This window comes from Pempheris klunzingeri, chromosome 10 (assembly GCF_042242105.1).
Source record: "Pempheris klunzingeri isolate RE-2024b chromosome 10, fPemKlu1.hap1, whole genome shotgun sequence".
Lineage (NCBI taxonomy): Eukaryota > Metazoa > Chordata > Actinopteri > Acropomatiformes > Pempheridae > Pempheris > Pempheris klunzingeri.
The window spans coordinates 1920363-1944293 of NC_092021.1; the positions used below are offsets into that span (position 1 = coordinate 1920363).

Consider the following 23931-nt stretch of genomic DNA (forward strand, 5'->3'; position numbering starts at 1 on the left):
AGTATTCTGAGCAGTAAAAGTACTGCAGTACTGTCAGTATTCTGAGCAGTAAAAGTACTGCAGTACTGTCAGTATTCTGAGCAGTAACAGTACTGCAGTACTGTCAGTATTCTGAGCAGTAAAAGTACTGCAGTACTGTCAGTATTCTGAGCAGTAAAAGTACTGCAGTACTGTCAGTATTCTGAGCAGTAAAAGTACTGCAGTACTGTCAGTATTCTGAGCAGTAAAAGTACTGCAGTACTGTCAGTATTCTGAGCAGTAAGTACTGCAGTACTGTCAGTATTCTGAGCAGTGAAGTGTCTCAGGGACTCAGATCTGACTCTGTGTGTCTAACATGTTAAACAGTTCATCCTGAACGATCCCGACACTCTGAACTACTTTCACACGGTCACACAGTTCAGTCCAGGGGTTCCCAACATCAGGGTCGGGTCCCTCCAAAGGGTCCCCAGATAAATCGGAGGGATTGTCAGATGATTAACGGGAGACGAAAGAAGAAGAAACAGTTTGGATTCACACATCTGTTCTCAGGTTTTACACTTTTTCTCCAGTATTTGATTTACTGTGAAACGTTGGATCAGTGTTTGTGCCTTGTGTTTTTTCAATGGACTTTTGTGAATTAAGGTTATTAAGGTTAAGTTAAGGTGGAAGAGAAACTGTCTCCTTGGTGGAGACGTAGTGGAGTAGATGTATAAATGACCACAAAATGGAAAGAATAAAGTAAAAGAGAGGTGATGTGGTAAAAGTGCTGCTGTGTATCCTGATGATCTGACCAGAGGGCTGGACTACGAAGTAAGTTTAACAGAGCCAGGCTTTCTTAGCGTGAGCTGGCTCGGCAAACCCTAAACTCTCAGTAGGAAATAATGGGTGTGACGAAAAGTGGCTATCAAAAGTCTGTGTTAACTCCTGCTTCCTGCCTCAGAGACAGATGTGTGACACACTTGACTCTTCTTCCAGACAAAACTGCCGGGTGTTTTCGTCCACCATTGATCGTATACCGACTACTTTCAGTAAAGACGTCCTTCAGTTAAGGAACAAGTTGTTGTGATAATTAAATCAGAATCAGAGTTCCTTTAATAATCCCCAGGGGGAAATTGCTTTTTGTTACACACAGCTCCAAAAGAATAAGAATAAACTTCAAACACAAAAGTAATAATAATAATAATAATACTGAAATAATACCACTACTACTAATAATAATATATAACAACATGTACACTCAGAGTGAGGAGCTGTATTATATAATAATAATGATAATAATAATAATAAAAAGAGGAATGCTGCAGAATAAGTTAGTTATTTATATTATGCTGCTGTGACTATCAGTGTCTTCTGTTCATTTCTGCATCACTGTAGTTTTTGGCCAAAATCAATGTGAGATTAGTTGTTTTGATTGAATATTATCAGTGATAAATACACATAGACCAATAAATCTTCAAATATAAAAACAGAATCCACAGAGGTCTGTAGCTGCAGAGCTTCATCGTTCTGTCAGTGTGTGGATGATCTGCTGTGGAACATTTGTTAGTGTGTCTGATGAGATTACAGATTTTCCCCTGGAGACACGATGCTACAGTTTGCACTACAGTAACTGCATGGCTTCGTTTGGTGACCTCACTAATGACTGGCTAGTATAACATGTCCCCTCAGCTGAGAATGATAATCATTAGGAAAAGGAAGGAGCAGGTGAAGTTTGCAGCATAAATGACCGTGGTGATCTGCATACTGCACACTACATCCATCGTCTATATCACTTATCCTTAAGGGTCGTGGGGGGGGGGGGGGGGGGGGGGGGGGGGGCTGCAGCCAATCCCAGCTGACATAGAGCGAGAGGCGGGCCAACACATGGAGACAACCACTCACACTCACACTCACACCTACGGCCAATTTAGAGTCGCCACTTAACCTGCATGTGTTTGGACCGTGGCAGGAAGCCGGAGTCTGCACACCACACGAAGGTGACGATACTTCTGGACTTTCCCCACTGTTATGAAGAAGACTCCATCTCCCAGCATACCCTTGCAGGAACCCTGCTGTGCTGTCGCCGTGGCAACCCCTGTCCTTGACACGCAACCCAATAATTGATGAAGTATCAGCGGATCCATTAGAGCCACCTTGCGGACCAATGAAGTGACTGATAAGTGATGTAACTGTTTTACTGACGCACTGGTTCACCGGCTGCTGTTGACCTTTGACCCTGGCAGGCTTGTTGCATTAACAGCTCTGTTATTGGTCCATTAAAGCTGAACATGACGCTCCAGACTGCAACTGCACAGTGTGTGTGTGTGTGTGTGTGTGTGTGTGTGATAGCAGTAATGGTTGTCAGATGTTGGAGGAGCTTCCCATGTTCGGGTTGAATTACAGCCAACACACACACACACACACACACACACACACACACACATGGTCTGTCCAGGTTCTCTGACTCATGGATCAACATGTAGAAGCTGAGTCAGCACTTTCCCTTTCATCCTTCCTTCACTCCCTCATTCCCTCATTCCTTCTTTCCTTTTTGTTCTCTGTTCTCATGATTTCATCTCAGTAAGTGTTTGTTGTTTCTGACGTAAAAGCTTCTCACATTTGGCAAGAAAATGTTATCACACACACACACACACACACACACACACACACACACACACACACACACACACACACACACACATTCCAATGCAACAAAAACCTTTTCCTCTCCTCTTTTCTCACTCTTATCTCTTCTTAGCTTTTTTTCTTGTTTTCTCCCCTCTCTTTATTTGCTCTCATTCCCTCCTATCACCTCTTTTCTGCTTTTTCTCCTTGTTTCCTTTCCTCTTTTATTTTTATCAACTCTTTCCCTCTCCTCTCCTCTTTCTTCCTCTGCTTTCTCCTTGTTTAATCATTTCTTCTCTTTCTGAGATGCAAAACAAACTTCTGTAGAAACCAGACATCTCTCTCTCTGTATGCGTGTATGTGTGTGTGTGCGAGTGTGCGAGTGTGTGTGTGTGTGTGTGTGTGTGTGTGTGTGTGTGTGTGTGTGTGTGTGTGTGTGTGTGTGTGCGTGTGTGTGTGCGTGTGTGTGTGTGTGTGTGTGTGTGTGTGTGTGTGTGTGTGTGTGTGGTGTGTATTGAGGGAATGACAAGGTCCAATTTCAGCCAGAAAACTGTTTCTCTCTCTCTGTATGTGGAAATGTTCTTGGAAACTACCAGAATCTTTTCCAAGATAAATAAGACTGCAGCTGTTCATACACACACACACGCACTGTATTGCAAAAGGCTGAAAGTAATCTACAATGATTAGATTTTGCTACATAACCTTACAGTGGAGCTAAAAATGTAAAACAAACTTCTGCATTTCTCTCTCTCTCTCTCTCTCTCTCTCTCTCTCTCTCTCTCTATATATATATATATATATATATATATATATAAACTTACTGCATCAAATCACAGTGTTCTCACATGTTTTAATTAACATTAACACTTGCAGTTCAGTTAATTTGCCTGGGCCAAGGTAAGATTATGCAGTTTCTCATATATTATAAAGGTTTCACTCATTTCACTCTTTATTGGGGAAAAATACTCACGATGAACAAACGTCTTTTTAAAGAGCATGAATAAAAAAAGAGTGCTTCGTACAAAAGAAGATCATTTTGAAATTAGAGACTGGTTGGTTGCAATACAAACACACTCTCATTACTATGATGAATTAGAAATATTTATATATAGATATATGTGTACCATTTACTGAATGTCTTTGGCAGCTCATAAAAGCAGAGATGTGCCTCCCTCTTGTGGGCGACTTAGGAAACAACATCCTCCGCCCCCTTTCAAATTTCAACCTTTTCTTTGCTGGTAGCCTGATGTAGTTATTATTTTTTGTAATATAACCATATTGAAGAGGTTTTATATAGTGCTTGGTCATTTTTCTGGTGTGTTTGTTGAGTTTATTTTCAAATGAGATCAAGGAAAGTGAAGGAAACATGACATATGGTTAATTCACCATATATGTTAAGTAATCATTAATTGAACTGAATTTGGTAGAGGTCTGTATTATTCATTACGTACTGGATAGATTTGTCACTGTTACAAGCATTAGTGAGAGACAGACAGACAGACAGACAGACAGACAGACAGACAGACAGACAGACAGACAGACAGACAGCAGGTTTCTTGTTACACAGCAGCAGCTTAGTCTCACCTCCAGCAGAGTCCAGAGGTCCAGTTCACAGTTTCCCTCAGGTGGGACAGACGCACTGCAAAACTTCAAGTAATGAAACCGGATTTGTCCTGAACCTGGTCTAACGTGGACCAGGTTTAGTCAGCAGGAGGAACGTAGATCAGTGTGGACATCTGACTTAACCAAAGTGTCGATCCATGGAACAGAAGATGCTGTGGGAGGAAGTGTGTTTTTTTTGTGGAAACTGAACTTGATCATCTGGTCTCCGGTGTTTGAACAGGACTATCTGCCGTCATCTGAACCAGAGCCATTCTGAGCCGAGCCAGACCAAAGCTGGACTTCTGAAGAAACAGGTTTTTATCACATACAGTATCCCATATACAGTCTATATTGTATATCACATTTATTTCAGTGCTTACTGTATTGTTCTCTCCAGGTACCTCTCCAGCTTCATTTCTGGACACGCCCCTCTAGAGTGATGTTTTGAAGTCTAAGTCAGGTGACAAAGTTTGAAGAGCGAGAAAAGTGCATAGGGAGGAGGTTTATACTGACATACTTAACTCATTCAGCTTAAGTACTTGGTTTATCGTATTCATTATCGTTTCCTAACCAAGTAGTTCTGCTGCCTAAACCTAACCAAACTGCAACTGTTTCACAACATGAACCACATGTTTATTATTGTTACCCCGACACCAAAGGTCACCTGACTTTATCCTGTCCAGCATGTCCAAACAAAATGTCGAAATGTTTCTTTGCATCGAAAGTGTAACTGGATGCTGTATGTTTATTATTGCTAACTTGACCTCTAACAGCATCATGGTTTGAAGTGTAAGACCACTGACCAAGCTGCCGTATTTGACAAGTTGAATGTGAGAGTGTGCTGACATGTGACAACAGATATTTACATAACTTGTATTCATTGGAAATGCTTCTCTCTATTTCTTCAAGGATAGTGTAAATCCAGTGAGGAACCATAACAACAATACTGATGCTGCACTTAATGATAATGATGGTTAGACCACAAATACCCATTAGAAGAAGTTTGAATGTGTTTCTTCTGGAAACACACTGAGAAACACTACTACAACTACAGAAACAAGCCATGCTAGTCTGCAGCCATGCTAGAAGCTCTGTGAGGGCGTTCTTTGACACTGTGGTGCTTTAAGCTAAGGGCAGCATGTCAATATATCATCATCATATGATAATGCTAACATGCTGATGGTTATGATTAGCAGGTCTAACCATGTTCACCATCTTAGTTAAGCAGGGTAGAATGCCAGCATTTAGTAACCAGCACGAAGCGCAAAGCACAGGTAAGGCCGATGGGAATGTCATGTCAGCCAAAGCAATGGACACATTCAAATTCATTCATTCAATTCACATTCAAAGTGCTCTAGAGGAAATATTAGAAGACCAAAGGTGTTACACTTAATTCTGTGGGGAACATGGATGTGTACGTCAGATTTCTTAGCAATCCATCTAATAGTTGTCAAGGCAAATTTCAACCTCAACTAATGAGGTTAGTTGAGGTTGAGGTTAAGAAGGTTCCAGGGTCGAATCCCGGTTTGAACCTGGAATCTTTCTGTGTGGAGTTTACATGTTCTCCCCGTGCTAGCGTGAGTTCTCCCTGGGTACTCCGGCTTCCTCCCACAATCCAAAGACATGCACGTTAGGTTAATTGGGGACTTTGTTGAGATATTTAACATGATAAATGAAAACTTTAACCTGTCAGTGGGACAAAATGAAAAGTCACAGAAAGTCACCAGGGGTTCATTCTCTGAGGGCCATGAATGTCTGTCGAAAGTTTTATAGTGATCCATTCAGTAGTTGCTGAGGTACGGTATTTTAGTCTGCACCAAAGTGGCTGAAAAAATGTAGAGTTAGTTAATTCTTCCTCTCAATTCAGAGTTGTTTTTTATCTGAAGCATCAGAAACCTTTCTTGCTCCCTAGGGTTTTTCTCCATACTCCTAGTAGCTGTAGTCTGCTCCAGTAGACAGTAGGTGTTACTAATGATCAGGCATTGACATTTTAACCAGCATGTCAACTGGTTGATACATCACCTGCTTTAGCAGGACTGGATTGCTTACAAGTGGTCCTTCATGCTGCTGCAAAGCTTTTGATCAGGTTCGCTGAAAGTTCTCATGTAACATTGATCTTTATCTGTTTTCTGGCTCCCATCACAGTGAGAATGCCATCAACGATCCTGCTGGTGATCACCTTTAGAGCTCTGCATGCTCAAGCACCCAACTGTATTAGTGAGCTTCTACGGCCCTATATCAACACTGCAGCAGGTCCCTCTGAGGTTTTCTGATCAGGGATTATTGGTTTTTCTCCTTCTTCTCTGGCAAACCGACAGCTGGCTAACGTAAAACACATCAGTACCAGTAAGCCAGCACAGGAATGTTGTCACAGACACCAGATTTCAAAAGTTGGTTTACTGCGAAATACAAAGAGATTTACATAGAGATGATTGGCTGAATCCACATAGTGTGAACTTGTTTGGCAAGGCCTTTAATGTAACGGATGTTCATTTATATGTAAAAACATCACATAATGCTATTGAATACAAGGCAAACATGGAAAATGAAAGGTATGTCTCATCAGGTTAGTTTAAATGGGAATGGCTTTCAGAGTTTAGAGGCCACAACCTCAAACGAACAGTGTCTTTAAGTTTTAAACTTGGAACGAAGAAAAACCAATAATCCCTGATCAGAAAACCTCAGAGGGACCTGCTGCAGTGTTGATATAGGGCCGTAGAAGCTCACTAATACAGTTGGGTGCTTGAGCATGCAGAGCTCTTAAGGTGATCACCAGCAGGATCGTTGATGGCATTCTCACTGTGAGGGGAGCCAGAAAACAGATAAAGATCAATGTTACATGAGAACTTTCAGCGAACCTGATCAAAAGCTTTGCAGCAGCATGAAGGACCACTTGTAAGCAATCCAGTCCTGCTAAAGCAGGTGATGTATCAACCAGTTGACATGCTGGTTAAAAAGTCAATGCCTGATCATTAGTAACACCTACTGTAGCTTTCTGAGGAGATTGAACTCATAATGAGGGAAAAACAAGGATTTCCATCTCAGGAACAAGGCTGACTGGGGCACAAATAGGAACTTGAAAAATATGATTTGTGGAATTCTATTTTTTTTGTTTGCTTGTTAACAAATCAAAGACCAAAGCCAAGAAAACACAAGTCTGCCTCAGTACTTTGAGACATTCGTCTGCCTGAGGCTCCATCCCCATAGGGTCCTACTTAAGACTCAAATCATTTCATTTTGAAGCAGGCTCAGTAATTTCCTGAAGCAGCAGCTCATTGGAGTTTTTATCAGACATCATTCAAACAGGAGGAAATTGTGCATTTGTTGGGGACTATTTTCAGTGCCGAATGAATCCATATTTGGTGCTCTAGTGGGCAGCACAATAGTGTTGTGATGTCGCTGAGTTCAACAGTGGGACTCAGATGTGTTTTCTGGACAACAATGGAGCTCTGCGGCTCAGAGGAATAAAGTATATCAGGCTTTGATACTAGTGCCATCATCAGGTCCACATTTTAACATATAAACATCCACCATAAATGTAATTGAACTACCTTTCATTACATCTTTCAGGTTCACTCCAGCTGGGTCCAGGTCAGTGCAGCTTTGTTCATTCCAGTCTAGTCCAGTCATGCAGTCCCTGACGGAGGAAATCCAGAGTTTCTCTCGAACGCGGCTGAGGAAGCAGTGCACCCGTGTGACATCACTGAGCGGCCGCCGCATCATCGAGACCTGGAAGGGTTCTACGATCACTGTGGTCGAAGACCCTGTCCCCCCAGAAAAGATGCTGGGATACGTGCCCGACACTTCCTGGGACCTGCAGGTCGGCATTGTCAAGCCCCACCTGCTGCTGGGTGAGTGAACAATACACACAGCAACGACTAATTGAGTCAAGGCCTGTGAGAAAAAACAGAAAGGGATCAAAAAGACTGCCTCCAATCATTTGAGGGTGAAGACACTGATGGGAAGGGGTTGATGTTTGAAAGCTATGTCAGACAGATTCTTTTAGATTTTATTACTTCAACTCACATCTGTAATGTTCCAGCTCTCGGTCCAGGTGGTCATGATGTCTAAGGACCAACTACAGTAACCAACTCCAAATTTGTGTCAGTCTATTAGCTAACTAGCCAACCAGCTCACTGCCTGACTAACTCCTACTGTCACGCCCTTTCCCTCTTGTTGACAACCTGATATTTGATGTGAAGCTTGTAAAAAAGATTAAAAGAAAAAAGTGATTCAACCCCAACACATGAGCGAAATTAGTTAGGATACAGGTTTTGGGGGAAAATGTCATTTCCGGATTGCCTGTGTTGGATCTCTACTTTGTGGATGTAAAAGTGGTGTGTTGAGGAGCTTATGACAGAATTAGAAACACAAAGATGTTGGACAAGTGGAACTTGGGCCTGGAAATGTGAGAGAGTGCCAAGCTCGCTCACCGTTGGCCTTTAATGTGCACTTTGTCGGTCTGCCACGCAGAGACTCAATCTAAACACGAAGATTTAATTGACATTTATGAAAGTGAAATTGTGGAGTGGAGCTGATGCTTGTGGCCTTTAGTGCATTTCAAAGTTGAAGGTAACTATTAGAGCAGCTGATAAAAGTGAAGAAGAACAGAGAAGATGTTTTCATTGGCTCTAGTGTTGTGGCAGCTCGTCTTTGGACTTGTATTTAAGAAAGGAACAAGAAGGCGTGAGCCGCCCAGTTGATTGGACGGGCCCACCTCCTCCCCCTGCCCTATCCTGGAAGTCACCTTTAGTCCACCTGCCAGCTCAGAGTAGAGGGTAACATGAGCCCAGACGTGGGGGAGGACAGGGGGAGACGTGACCCATCAGGGTGGAAAATAAATGACCCTGTGACCTACAGTGGACGCCTGGAGGGGATACCCCTTTCCAGGTCAGCTTCTTGGTTCAGCAGCCTGGACAGCATCTGGTCCCAAAGCAGTCCAAAGACAAACCCTGAACTAATTAATTAACCAAATACAGTAATCCACTATGTGTGTGTGTGTGTGTGTGTGTGTAGGTTCTCAAGATGCTGCACATGACTTCAGTACCCTGAGAAAACACAAGGTGAGCTTCCTCTCCTGCTGAACTAAAGAACCAGTAATACAACAGTCTTTCTCTAAAGGGATCAGCCATCGCTTGGTTTCTGCAGAGCACTCAGAGGCTCTTAGACACACGCTGAACTGAGCTATTGATTAGTACCATAACAGGAACCATACGGATATTTACCATACCAACATTGTCACAGACGTTTATATTGTAGGAAAACTGGCTAAAGATGAATTGCAGCTCCGGTCCCCGGTTAGTCTTTGAATCTAGATTAAAACAAATACAAACAAATGAGTGGATAAAATAGAACATGCATGTGGTTAGGCAGAAGAAACTGAATTTGAATAATTTAATAATTTAATTCAATTTCACAATATTACATTCTGTTTCAAGTTTATCGGAATTCAGTTCCAAACTAATACATTTAATTCCAAATTACACTATTCTGATTCATCTAGGGACTCTGTCACGTCCCTACACTGCACCCACACTGCCCCTACCTTTTATGTGGACATGTACTCTATTGTATCTTGCAGTTGCTAGTGTTAATTTCTGAGGACCTGCACAACCAACATGCAACGCATCATATTCACGTGAATTTTTTAGACAGATTTTAGACGTAGCCTCAGACATGTTGTTACTGTGTCATAAGCCTGTAAATAAAGACGGTTAGAAAGAGATGCTACTGTCACATGATTCCTGTTTGTGTCTTTTTCCAATTTTATGGCTCCACCTCCTCTTCCTCTTCTTCTTCCTCAGGTGTCTCACATCCTGAATGTTGCCTTTGGGGTGGAGAATGTGTTTCCTGACCTGTTCATATATAACACTGTCAGCATTCAAGATCATCCTGATGCTGATGTGCTGCTTCACATGCAGGACTGCTGTGACTTCATCCAGCAGGCTCGCAGAGAGGTAACACATCACTCTCATTACTACAGATTATATTAATCAGCAATGTACAGTCAGTAATTTATGTAAGTAAAAGTACAAAACTATCAACATCAGCCTTACTTACAATACAAAAAGTAAAAGTACTCTTAATGCAGAATGGTCCATCTCAGCCTAACTTTGATCATAATACTGGATTAGAACTGTTGATGCATTAATGTGCACAATATTTGAATGACTTTGCTGGGTAGCTTGTGAACTTAGCTCTGGGTATCAATGAAGCCTTGTCTTAACCTGTAAGAATACATCATACTTCTTTGTTAATTACATTTTGTATTATTAATCCAAGTCTGAAAAGTTCTTAGTATCTAAATAATAATAATTATTAAATGCATGTAGTGCAGTAAAAAGTACATTTCCCTCCACAGGCTAGTGGGGTATAAAGTAGCAGAAAATAGAAATACTTACTTAAGTGGAGAACTTAAGTGAATGTACCTGCTTACTATCCACCACTGCACATTGTTTCAGCCCTGCTGTTAACATAAAACAGCCTGTTATCCTGTGTGCTAGCACAGTGAGCAACGTCTCACTCTGGAGAAAAGTCATTCACCCTGTCTCGGTTTTGGAAAATGTTTTCACCTCCACGCTGATCACATGGAACAGGCAGACTGCCAGGTGTTACTACAGTTGGGAACACAATGCAAAAAATTATAAAAATACATTCTTAAAAATGCTAGAAAGACCCGCTGTAGCTCAGGTGGAACCGAAAGACCGGGTCAAGTCAAACAAGAAACAACCCAAGACTGTGTAGATGAAGTGGGTGTCATGATCAATGGTTTGTGGACTGCTGTTGTGAGACCTTGAGTTTGCCATTTTGGCCACTGCCATCTTGGTATTATTAGAGTCAGAAGTGACCATATTTGGATGCGAGGGTGGAGCTTGGTAAGCAAAATGCATCCATAACTCCTTCCTTTTCCTGCCTTTTAGTACAACCGGCCAAAGAGTTTTAGGGACCATAAACTCATTAGGAAAGTGTTCACTGAGGCAGACTCATTTTTTCATCATTGACTTCCACGCAATCAGACTTCTGTTTGGAGCCAGTGTCGTCGCCCCCTGCTGGCCATTCGAAAGAATGCAGGTTGAGGATGTACTTGCGCATTGGCTTCACTTTTTTCAGACCTGGAGGCCACATCTACTTCTTTTGTACAGTTTATAGAAACTCTCCTCTCCTCTCCTCTCCTCTCCTCTCCTCTCCTCTCCTCTCCTCTCCTCTCCTCTTCCTCTCCTCTCCTCTCCTCTCCTCTCCTCTCCTCTCCTCTCCTCTCCTCTCCTCTCCTCTCCTCTCCTCTGAATAATAGATGTGTAGTTTTGTTCATGTTTTATTAAACTGCACACAGATCAGATCTCAGTGTCATACAAGCTTTTAGCAGTGAAGCCTACGGCTCACCTTAACATGATACCACACACACACACACACACACACACACACACACATTCACACAGCGAGTCATTAGGCAGTCATTAGGGGTGTATGATTACAGGAAGCGCGTGTGTTCATTATGATATGTTTCTATGTGTGTATGTGGTAACTCCAACCCTGATAATCAAACTGATGCTTTTACTTTGAAATGCAGGGTCAGATTACCCAGCAGGCCATCTGGCTGGTAATGACCCCAAGTTATTGATGCTGTCATGGCAATGACAGCAACAACCACAACAGCATCATCATGTGTGTGAGTCCATGACTGCAGTTCTTCCTGCCACTGCTGCCTGATATAACATGTGATGCTTCTTGAATCCTTCATTTTGAATATCGTTGGGTCTCTGTCTTCATTAAGGAGTTTGGTCTAGACCTGCTCTTTGTGGAGAGCGTCCTGAGATAACACTGTTGTGAACTGGCGCTCTATAAATAAAGATTGACTGATTGATTGAGTACAGATACATCAACTGGTAGACATGCTAAATATTTTACCACAGTTACTTCACAATTCACAGCTCAGCATTTGTGAAAAATGTCCCAAAATGTTTCTTGAATATTCAGACTTATTCCTTCAATAAACTCTTAAATAAACTATTAGTTTATTGACTAAAGTCATACTTGGCTCAAATTTTGGGTGTGTCCGCATTTTTTGAAGTAAAAATATTTGAGCCAAAACCAGAAACATGCACCATCTCAGTATTTGGACTTTTGCTCAAATCTCTGCCCATTCCATCATACTTTTTAAATTGAATTTGAACTGTCTGACACAGCCACGTTTTCTCAGGATTTTACCCACATGTTTGGGCCAGCTCCTAACTAATTCTGGCTTTCAGATTTGTGTCTGTTTTTGCTCACGTTTTCAATTTGTGGGGGCGGGTGGGGGCTCTCCCTGACACAAAAAAAGCACAGAATTGGCCAAACTTGAGTGTTTTAACAGTGTGCTGCGATGGAAGAAGACTGACACTCTGGGAGAAGCTCTTGTTTTCCGTCCTCCCAGTAATCAGATGAGGAGGTTGATACCAGTTTGGTTCAGCCTGATAACTGGGACGCAGCTGTGGTGTAAACCTGCCATGTGAAGGAAAATAGAGGCTGTAATGGAGAAGCTAATGAGGATCCAAACACACGAACAAACACAAGACGTCTATTAACTAAACAGCACTTCAGCGGTGGAGGTGCTTGTGGTATGAAGCTCGGCTAGACAGGCTGAAGTCAGCTCTGCTCTGTCGGTCTGCAGAGCTCTCTGCTGTTCACAGAGCAGAACTGCAATGGAACTTGCCTGTTCCAGCGTATTTTTTGTCTTGACCTTTTTTATGATGAGAAAAGAGTGCGTAACGGGCTCAAAGGGTCTGCAAACGAAAGCACAGAAAAGTGAAAGTGCAGAGAAACTAATCAGTCAAAGGAACAGGAGAACAAGCAACTTTTTAATTTAGATTCACAAGTATGTATGTAAGTATGAAAACATTGGATTTTTTTTCAGCGTTGAACTGTAAAAGAAAAAAATGGACACATTTGTTAACAAATGTAAAATTATAAAGATGTTCTCATCTGCTTTCCACACGTTTTTACAGTGTTTTACAAGTTTGTCATGATTGTCTTTCAATCCTGGTGTAAATAGTTAAGAAAGTAACCAAGCACACTTACTTAAGTACAATATGTTAGTACAAGTTTTGAGCTGCTTGTTCGTTCCTTCTATTCCTCTGTTTTATGCCACCTCATACTTTTACTCCACAATAAAGTGAGTGGTTTCTTCACAGATTACGTGCCTGAAATCAATTAGCACGGCTTTAATATTACTGTTTATCTCACTCAGAAAGGTGTGGTGTTGGTCCACTGCAACGCCGGAGTGTCACGGGCACCGGCTGTGGTCATTGGCTACCTGATGTCCTGCGATGGCCGGTCCTTCGATGATGCCCTCTCATTGGTCAAATTGGCTCGGCCCGCCTCCTCCCCCAATCCGGGCTTCTTGGAACAGCTGAAGAGCTACAAAACGCCGGCGATGAATGGATCCAAACACTGAAGGAGGAAGAGAAAATGTTCTTGTTCTGTTCTGTTATACAGTTTAAGGATAAATAATGTGATTTTTATGAGAAAGTTTTTGTCATTCCAAGAGAGGGATTTGTATTGTATAGAAAGTGAGGTTGATATAAAGTACTGCACACTACTAAAGCTTTTAAAAATGGTACCGCACACAGAAAATGCATGGAAGAATATGTTATTTCAGAAAACACATTTTCTCTTTTCTCTCGACCACATTTGGTTTCATTTGTCTGAATTATTGACTCTAAATATATGATTTTCTTGTTTGCGTGTTATGGTTGACGATGTTTTCTCTGTGTTTTAGTGCTGTCATTCTCATAGTCGTCTGCGTTCTATCAAGTTAGATGAATTCATCCTCCGCATTTGACCCATCCTCACTACTTCGGAGTGGCAGGAAGCCACAAACTCATTTGACATGAAAATGAATAAAACATTTAATGACAGAAACAGAAATGTTCGCTGTACCTGCTCACTGTTTTAAAAGGCCAGTAACTGTCCATAAGTTTATATTAGTGTCAATAAATTCCATTAAAACACCAAAGCTATGAACTATGAACTGCTTCTACTGATGTGAATGACTCAGCTGTTGAAATAGTTCCCAAAAACTGCATTATTACCTTCTGTTTACAGGGTTACGCTGTACATACGGCTGCTGTGTGCGTAGGTGGTGACAGCCTGTTATCTAACCCTAATCCTAAACCCACTGAAACTCAGCCACCACCAATAACAATACAGCAGTGTAGAAATACCTTACCTAAACTCTAATGATGTTATTCTGCAAATGTGCCTGCAACAGTAAACTGCCACCAGTTCACAGTCACTGAACTGACACCTGCAGGGAGAGGGTGGATTTTTTTGAGCAATAGAGGCGAAGAAAAAAATGTGCACAGTAGTCAACAGTGAGAGATAAATACATTTTTGATCCAGTTTGAAATGTGCCATAAATTACACACAATGTTTATCACTTTATAAGATGGTTTTGTAAGTTACGAAAGTTGCACTTTGTCGTAAAGATAGTAAAGTTTTAGTTTTGTGGAAGTGAGCTACAACCTCTTGTCTCAAACTATATACATCACCTGCAAGCTAACTTACCATGTTCCACCCACAACATTGTCTGACCTGATGTGTTTTATACCAGTCACACACACCCTGCAGCTTTAGCGGTGCTGTGTAGCTTCATGCCACTCACGCAACGTTTGGGTGTGTAGTCTCTCTAACTATGTGTTTTCAAAGGTCGGTAGCGTAAACCGACCTTTACATCCCATAGATTTAGGTTCTCCATATACAATAGTCTACTCTTGTAAAAGTAAATACAAACATTTAGAAGAAATGAGCAAAGTATGTGAACTGAGCTGCCAAACAAGGCTACTTGAATGACATAATAGTCTTGACTGTACATTTTTCCTCATCGTAGGACTAACTACATCTTCACTGCAGTGAAGAGCGATGCTGCGACCTGTTAGCTGTGACCTCCGTGTCTCAGCATAATGTCAGGTGTACGTATGTGTGTGTGCAGGCATGTAGTCCTCAAGTGCACATTTAGGATACTTTCAAGCTTCCCATTCTAACCCAGTAGAGATAGAAAATCAGCCATAGAATGTTTTCAGTCTAATTTGTGGAGCTGATGCTGGCTAATCTAGCTAGCTACAGCTTCATGAGATTGCTAAAAATATTTGTGACTTTTGTTACTGGAAATGACATTACATTTATCCAACTTGCAATATATGCATTAAACCATATGGATATAACCCAGAAATTGCAAGAATCATGCAAGTATTCCAACCTGATGAAATAAGCTAAACTACTTTAAGTGCTACATTTAGAAACAGAGATGAAGAGGTTTGTTATATGGGCCAAAGTTTCATTCTGCGGCAGAAGATTTGAGTTTCTCCATCCTGATGTTAGTGGGGAGCTTGTTCCACCAGTGCCAGTCTGACCGAGCATTATTCTGAAAACCCAGTTGTCAAAAAGTGTCCCCTTGGACCAAAAGCCCATTTGTCTGACAGCTTCTAATCCCGAAAGCCAACACCCATTGACCCAAGGGCTCATTTCTCCAAGAAATCTTTTCTTCATACAAAATATCTTTCAAGTGTCAGAGGGAGAGGTGGGTGCTCATGAGACGAGATGAAACAAGACTCCCAAATATCCAATAATTGATATCTAGGGGTTAAATTAGGATTTGTTGTATGGGCTCAGTTAAACCCCTGCTACTATCAAACATATTTGATTTTGTCACAACAGCCAAGACACCAAAACAACTGCAGCCGATAAGACGGCTCAGACTGAGCTTTTGATCGGCCTGCACGCAGCGACTTGGATGACAGGGGTGCACATCAATGGTGAGATAGGCAGTATGCTTTCAGGATAACAGGGTGTTGGACAAATGGGGTCCAGTGGGACAATTTGGGGGCTTTTTGGGGTTTCAGAGTAATGTGCTGTGGGAACAATGGTCAGTCCTCGCTGCACCATGTGGAGATAGGACAGCAAACACAGTGGCAACCAAAACAGTAGCTGAGCCCCCTTCATAGTGAGGGAGTAGCACGGCGTTTGGAGTGTCACTGACGGGCTGTGTGTCACCACGTCCTGGATGTAGGATGGGCCCGAGCCATTCACAAACAAACAGAGAGAAATGAGAGGCTGCTTTTGTCTGCTGAAATCAGACAATTTACAGGTGGATCAGGAAACAATTTTCTGATTGTTCTCTGTTTCTGTTTGATATAAACTTTCGACTAGAGTAAAAATCCTGCTGTTGCAATATGAACTGAATCTGATTACACATACTGACCGTCAAACCTGAATGTAACCTCCTCTAAACACTTCTGTGTCTGCGGGAGGGAGAGAGAGAGGGAGAGAGAGAGGGAGAGAGAGAGGGAGAGAGAGAGGGAGAGAGAGAGGGAGAGAGAGGGAGCACTCACAGAGACAGAGCTGTGCTGAGCATCATGTGGATGGAAGCAGGGGCAAGATGTCTCTTCAGTATGTAAAAAAGCACAAAGGTACAGAGTCCTCCGTCCTTCTGGAGTGTCCTTCCTCCCCCTGTGCTCTCTGCTGACCATGGGCTCCTTCTGCTCAGCTCTGGACAGGAAGATGGCAGTGGTGACAGTGATGCCACGTGATGAGTCGCCGGTTCAGATAGTCACAGGTTAGACATTCATTTTCTACCTCTCTGTATCCGTCTCAGTTTCCTCTTATATGAACTTTTAAATGATGAAAGTCTACTGTCGCAACAAAGTTGATATCTATAGTTTTTTTAAATCTCCTCCATGTTCTCCATCATTCATCACACTCATCGCCGTGATATCTGTCCATGTAATATAGAGCCATCAGGTGGTTTTGATGTGGATGAGGATGCCATGTGAGCAGTGTGTAAGGACAAACACAATATTACTTGACTGATATTTTGGCTAGATCTTGTTGTGAATAAGATAATGTATCTCTAAAGAAATGAATTTAAATACTCTGTCAAAGTTCAGACACTTGAACAAAATGTTGTGAAATCAAATCTGAATCTGAATTCAATATCTGAATTCTGAAACTATTTGAAATGTTTTTCTGTGCAGATCGTTAAAGTCTCCTTACAGTCAGAAATGTGTTTGGCTTATCGTTTGTTTGAGCATCATCGTGCAGTTTGTTTTCATGCATCTGCTGAAGGAGGAAAGTTCTCTGAGCTCACCTTAAACGTCAGCTTAACACCTGCAGGATTTGTGACATCAAACCTGGTGCGGAGCCGATCGTGATCCGATATGCAACTTACACAAGTGTGATGTGGAAGTTTAAAGTGTTGCACAAACACTGAAAATGACCTTTTTCATTGAAGTACAAGAAGTTAAACTGTGGGAAAGGAGCAATATTTGTATGTCTTCAATAAAGGAGAAGGAGCAGACATAGTTTTAAGATTTTAAAGAAATGTATTTTACTTGCATTAAGACATATTTAGTACAATTAAAGTGAATACGAAAAAATACTGTGTTCACTGAAGTGTTTTTATGGCTTGTCAAGTCTCTCAGCTCTGCCCATGTTGTTCTACTTGTTGCCTCGAAAGGCTTTTGACAAACAAAGACCTGAATATATTAATGAACCACACACACACACACACACACACACACACACTCTCCAGCCTCCAACCGCCCACGCGATTGTCTTTAATTGTCTCTTCAGTGTTGGTGCTGATTATGAAGAACCAATTAACAGTCAATTAGCCAGCTGGCCAATCACATAGTCCACTGTTGCCATGAAGGTTTGTTTATAACCACAAGAGCTGCTCAGTTGGACAACACAGACACACATGGACTGTAACACACTAACACACACCAACACACTCTGCTAATCCAACTGGTGTCACATGTGATGTTGTATTCTCTTGTCTGGTCTTCTAGTATCTCCAGGTCTCTGTCCTGTTCTCTCTTTTCCGCTCTCTCGTGGTCTAGCCCTCAAGTCTGTTGTGCTTACTTCTTCTGCCTTTTGGTATTGTCTGTTCTCTTCTACTCTCTTGCGCTCTTCTAGTCTCTAGCCCCATCTCTTGTGGTCTTTGTCCCCCTCTGATCTCTCTTCTGACCCCCATTCTCCGCAGGCCTCTTCTGTTCTCTTGTCTGGTCTCACTAGTCTCTTCTGGCCTCTAACCATCCCCTCTGGTCGCAACACTGGTCTGGTCACTTCGCTCTTCTTGTCTGTTTTGGTCTCCTTTGTGCTCTCTTTAAGTCTTTATGGTCTTTTTTGGTTTCTTCTACTCTCTGATCTGGTCTCTCCCAAACCCTGATGCCTTGTTAATCCTGATAAACCCAAATCAGACCAGTTAAAACCAAGTTCACCCTAACTAACCCAGGATAAACCAGGTAGGAGCATGTGAACCTAGATTACTCCAGATCAGATGGGCGAGTCATATACAGGTTTGAACAGCAGAGGGAGACACATTTAGACAGCAAACACACACACAGTTGTTTTTTCTTTATGTATTTTCAGAGCACAACTCTGAATTTTGCCATACAGATATAAAAAAATCAGAGATGTAAAAATAAAAAGTGACATAATTCCAACATCATGATTAAAGTACAACGTTGCCTGCTTTCAGACTGTAATATTTGCTGCAGTATGTCCTTTTACTTTCAGACACAGTCATTTTAGCTTTGTCTATTTTTAGGCCTGATGTCTTCGTGAGGGTCAGGTTATGTGGAAAATTCCTCTAAAGTGCAAGTTGAGAAAAACAGAGACGGAAGGGTAGTGGTCAGAGAGAAGAGATAATCTTTGGTCTACAGAAATCATCCTCGCTAATGTCACCCAGTGACACCCCACCACGTCCAGTGACCTTTCCTTTACTGTCTTACTGCATCATCAGTTACTCCTTTGCCTTTGTTTGTATTGTCCTCCTGCCTTACAGTACAGTAGAGTCATCAAAGAGTTCACACCATGGACCTCAAAGAAGCCGTGAAACCCTGTTAAACGCCTCAATAGATGAAATGATGACAGTGGTAAAAAATTGTTTTCCTTCCTCTTCCTCCCCCAGGAGACTCTCTACACCCAACTAAGGTGGTGAGCTGGCTGCAGCATCCAATCAGGAACAGGTGCAGCATCAGGAGGCGTGTCTGTGGACCCATCCATCACTGTGCTGTGAAAAACCCCAAGACCTGGTAAAAAAAACTTTAAAGAAGATAAAAGAGTATTACTTTCTATAACTAGAAAATAAAATGATATTTGGGAGTCTGTTAGGAAAGGCATCATGGAAAGTATGCAATCTTCTAACTAATTACATAAGAATAACAGGAGTAATAGAAAATTGTCTTTCTTTCTTTTTCTTCTTCTTGCTGTAAGTCCTGAGTGTTGTCATATATCAGCATATCAGCATATTGTAAATCAAGTGGTCTGAGAGAAAACTAGAATCCCACCTCTCCTTTTGGCTGTTTTTACGCTTTAGACAATCCAGCCCATGACAGGAGACTTTGGCCAATCATAGTTCTTGTCAGAGAGACGATGTTCCCATTGGCTGTGCTGCAAACACAAATGCATGTGCATGTCCTCTCAGATGCTGGTGAAAACTTGTTTCAGTGGCACTGCAGACAAAATTGCCTTACTGCAAATCAACTCAAATGACGGAAGATGAACTTATCAAAAACAATCTGAAGGAGAGGCTGACAATAAATGCATTAAAAAAAAGTGTCAGTACCGGCAAAGCTTCTCAGACATGGATGGATGGAAACAGCAATGGTGCTGCTAACTTCATCTTCCTGAGGTCTATAATACGTCCATGGGAATGTTAGCCAAAGGCTTGCTGCTGTGGTTAATTCAAGTTCCTTTTTCAATCAATCAATCAATCTTTATTCACATAGCGCCAATTCATAACAGCATTATCTCAAGACGCTTTACGTAAAGAACAGGTCTAGGATCCCCACATGAGCAGCATCAGATGTTATATTAGGCAACAGTGGCAGGAAGAACTCCCCTTTAACAGGAAGAAACCTCAAACAGAACCAGGCTCAGAGGGGGGGGGGCTTTCCGTCAGGGTCTGTGTTGGGTGGAGGTTGGACAAAGCAAACAGCAACCAAAATACTAACAGCAACTATAGTACTGACAATCGGAATATGACTAATAATTAGCAATATGGTAACAATGACAATAATCAATATCTGAATAATAATAACAGGACTACTATCAGTAAAAAGTGTTGGTGGCTGACGATCCGCAGCAGTGATTCATGAAGCCGGAGAACCAGACATTTTCCTGTGCATATGAAGCACTGAATATACCTGTGCTGTTTTTTAAATAAATATCTGCCAACCCCAGGATTTAACCTGCAGGAGACCTCTTTCCTACTTCCTAATTGTAACTAAAAACTACAGAGATGATTTTTTTTTATTGTTTGTGATCATTGATATCCAAATATATGCTTAGTTTTTGCGTCATGTGAGCGCTGACATGTCGTCTCAAATTTTCCAAATGTCTGTAGAAGTCACTGAGGACTCTTGGTGATGAAATGTGTTGTGTATCTATTGAAATGACCCGTTGTATAGTTTAAAGCTGGGAAGAAGAAGCACGGGCAATGAAAATAAAGCTTCTATAGATGCAGGTAACCATGGCAACAATGCTTATGCTCGATGCAGCGTGACCATCTTTAACCTTTGGATAAACCGACTACAAACAATGGGAAACACCACTTCTGTTCGGTGGATACGGATGAGCTGCTCCAGCAGCATCTGTTACTACTGAGAAAAGTCAAGGATGTCATGGAGGTGAACAAACACAAACTGGTGAAGTTTCTCACCGGAACACAACCTGAACAGGAGAAGAGCTGAAACTGGGTCGAGTGTTTTTATGTGTCGCTCCTCTCCCTCCGTGAGTAAGTGGACATTTTGAAGCTCCAACCTGGAGCGTGCTGTAGCGAACCTGTTTGTTTTATGGTCGTCCAGAATAGTTCACTGAAAATGTAACATCAGACTACTGAACATATAAACACAGATCTGGAACATCAGACTACTGAACATATAAACACAGATCTGGAACATCAGACTACTGAACATAAAAACACAGATCTGGAACATCAGACTACTGAACATATAAACACAGATCTGGAACATCAGACTACTGAACATATAAACACAGATCTGGAACATCAGACTACTGAACATATAAACACAGATCTGGACTCGTGGCAGAAAAATAAATAAAGCAAATAAATTGCTATGTACGCAACTGCTGGCAGAGCTCTACGTATCCATTGTGAGGAGACAATAGCACCAGTTCTGTCTGGTGGAGGAGCTGTCCTAAGGTGGTGCTGGGGGAAAGGTCATGTATTATAATCTAAGGGGTGTATCCTCTGTGTGTTCAGTTATTTAGAACTGCACTTCTGTGACGTTGGGTGACTTGTTACTAAAGACTGGGGGAGGTTCCAAAAACACTGCATCCTTAATGCATTTCCCATAATGCAGTGTAGTGGCTTCTCTTTGCTAAACCCCTCCTGTTTGGCAAACACCTATGTATGACACCTAACTCTGTTTGTCAGGTCTGAGAAAATAACCCTGACAATGTCACCTTGATGTCATCAGGGTTGTTTTGCCTTGGGCTAGGAGTCTGTGTTACAAAGCCCTTCCACAGTCATAGCCAATATACACCTATAGTGACGCAGACAGCTTCTCTGAGGATGAACCTTTTAGAGTTTAATGATCACCCTCTGGATAACGTTTATACTTTTTCCACTGTTAGTAAGGTCTTACACTTTCATATTGTGAGTGTAATGACAATTGCAGCCTCTAGGGGGCACCAGCAGGACTTGAGGCTGATTGCTGGATTGTGCCACTTGACTGGAGAGGTTGTGTGTCATTTTCAGGACCATTACATCATTATTGTCTAAAGCACACACACACACACACACACACATCCTCTCTCTCTCAGACGCTGCGGGGGAGACAGGGGAAGACAGATTGAGATGCCCGTTTGCTGTTTGCGTCTAAATGGAGAGTAAAGTTATGTGTGTTTGAATTTAGGAGGAGGAGGAAGAGGAGGGAGGTCTGTCGGCTGCAGGATTCCATCACTCTTAGCAACCGTTATTGAGTTACCACGGAAACGCTCTGCGATGTTCTCTGCTTCTTTGTCCTCCTCCATTGCTCTTCTCTCTCTCTCTCTCTCTCTCTCTCTCTCTCCCTCTCTCCTTCCTGTCTTTATTGCTGGTCGACTTCCTCCTTGTGTTGCTACGGCTCTGGGACATTCAGCTGGATCATTTGCAGCCGCAGTGCCAGAGTGCAGAGCTCAACTGTTTGCTGATGAAGGAAGTCATCAGCTGATCACCTTGTTTACTTGCTGGCGTTTGACTGAATGAAAGATGCTGTCAGTCTGTTCCTGCTTTTTAACTTTTTAGAAAAAAAACAATACTTTGACTTGTGACCTTTAACCCCTCAGCTTCTCTAACAGATCAGATCAGAGATCAGCATTTTGGATTGGCTGGGCTGTCAGGTGACATCACAGGAAGTTGGATGAAGTTTCAGCGAACCCAAATACTCTCGACTGTGATCGATGTTGATGTTTTCACAACTCCGTCACTCTGAGAGACGTCCGGCCGCTTCACAGAGACCAGACTCTGCTTTCTGAACACTTTTACAAAATATAAAAGAACCCCACCTCCTTCTCCTCCTCCATCACACAGAGATGAACGAGGAGATTCTGGAGGCTGAGGAGCAGCAGGAGCAGGAGGAGGTGCACCAACAGGAGGGAGATCAGGAGGAGGAAGTGGAGCAACGGGAGGGAGATCAGGAGGAGGAAGTGGAGCAACAGGAGGAAGTGCTACAAATAGAAGAGGAGCAGGAGCAGCAGGAGGAGTTGCAGCGACAGGAAGGAGAGCAGGAGGGGGAGGACATGCAACAGGAAGAGGAGCTGCAACGTAAGGAAGAGGTGCAACAGGAGCAGGAGGAGGTGCAGCAGCTGGAGGAGGTGGAGACTGAGCAGCACCAACAGACTGAGGAGGTGCAGCGGAGTGTACAGGAGCAGGTGCAGGAGGAGCAGAGGATTGAGGGGGAGGAGGAGCTGCAGCAGGAGGAGGTGCAGACTGAGGAGATGTCACAGTCTGAAGAACAGCAGACGGAGGTGCAGCGGCAGACCGAACAGGAGCAGCAGACTGAGGAGGTGCAGCAGATTGAAGTGCAGGACTTTGAGGAGGACGCTCTGGAGCAGAACCACAACAGCCAGGTGCTGATTCGACTGAGAGGAATGTGAGTAACACAGATCACACATTCAGCTGGCTGATGATGTAATGTTCTGTGCAATGATGTAATAGCACTATTGATGATGACAATTACTCAATCACTGCTAGTTTTGGAGTCAGACAGACAGCCTCGGGGATGGCATCGGTGTGGCTGCATTGTTGCCGTGGTGATGTTGGCACGCACTAAGGATGGAGGGAAGACGAGTGACTGAAAATGAACTGTGGGCATGTGACATCACTGGACACAACAGAGAGAGAGAGAGAGAGAGACTGTATGTGTGTTTTTGATGAAGTCATAGCTTCTTGTCCTTCTGTCTGTTTGTCTGTCATATCTTTGCTCAATACTGGACGCTAACGAGCTAACATCACAGCAGGGACAGCGCGAACACATCCATCTGAGGCTACAGCAGACAGATGTAAAACGGCTTGTCTTTTTGTTCTCCATAGTTGCCATGGTAACGGCAGAGCGTTGCGATGCAGCAAACTCTGCAAAGATAGATCGGGAGAGAGACAGAGAGGGGGAGGAAGAGCGAGAGGGGGAGAAAGAGATGAAGGCAGGGCAGGAAAACAGTGGAAAAAGGAAAGAAAAGAAGAGGAGTCAAACTGAGCACCAACAT

General features: G+C 42.5%; 1 protein-coding gene and 1 pseudogene across 1 annotated transcript; both read left to right on the forward strand.

Annotated features, from left to right (window-relative positions):
* Nucleotides 1-7813: 7813 nt before the first annotated feature.
* dusp19a (dual specificity phosphatase 19a) lies at nucleotides 7814-13615 on the forward strand. The gene is made up of 4 exons (XM_070838628.1): nucleotides 7814-8036; nucleotides 9202-9248; nucleotides 9990-10142; nucleotides 13409-13615. Exons 1-4 carry the CDS (start codon nucleotides 7814-7816, stop codon nucleotides 13613-13615), a joined length of 630 nt encoding a protein of 209 aa, XP_070694729.1.
* A 9020-nt stretch (nucleotides 13616-22635) lies between these two features.
* Nucleotides 22636-23931, forward strand: part of LOC139208233 (dual specificity calcium/calmodulin-dependent 3',5'-cyclic nucleotide phosphodiesterase 1A-like) — a 28125-nt pseudogene continuing 26829 nt past the window's right edge.

Coding starts and splice junctions, on each gene's coding strand:
- dusp19a (XM_070838628.1), top strand. CDS start 7,814: ATGCAGTCCCTGACGGAGGAAATCCAGAGTTTCTCTCGAACGCGGCTG. Junction 8,037..9,201: donor CAAGCCCCACCTGCTGCTGG/GTGAGTGAACAA, acceptor GTGTGTGTGTAG/GTTCTCAAGATGCTGCACAT. Junction 9,249..9,989: donor GTACCCTGAGAAAACACAAG/GTGAGCTTCCTC, acceptor CTTCTTCCTCAG/GTGTCTCACATCCTGAATGT.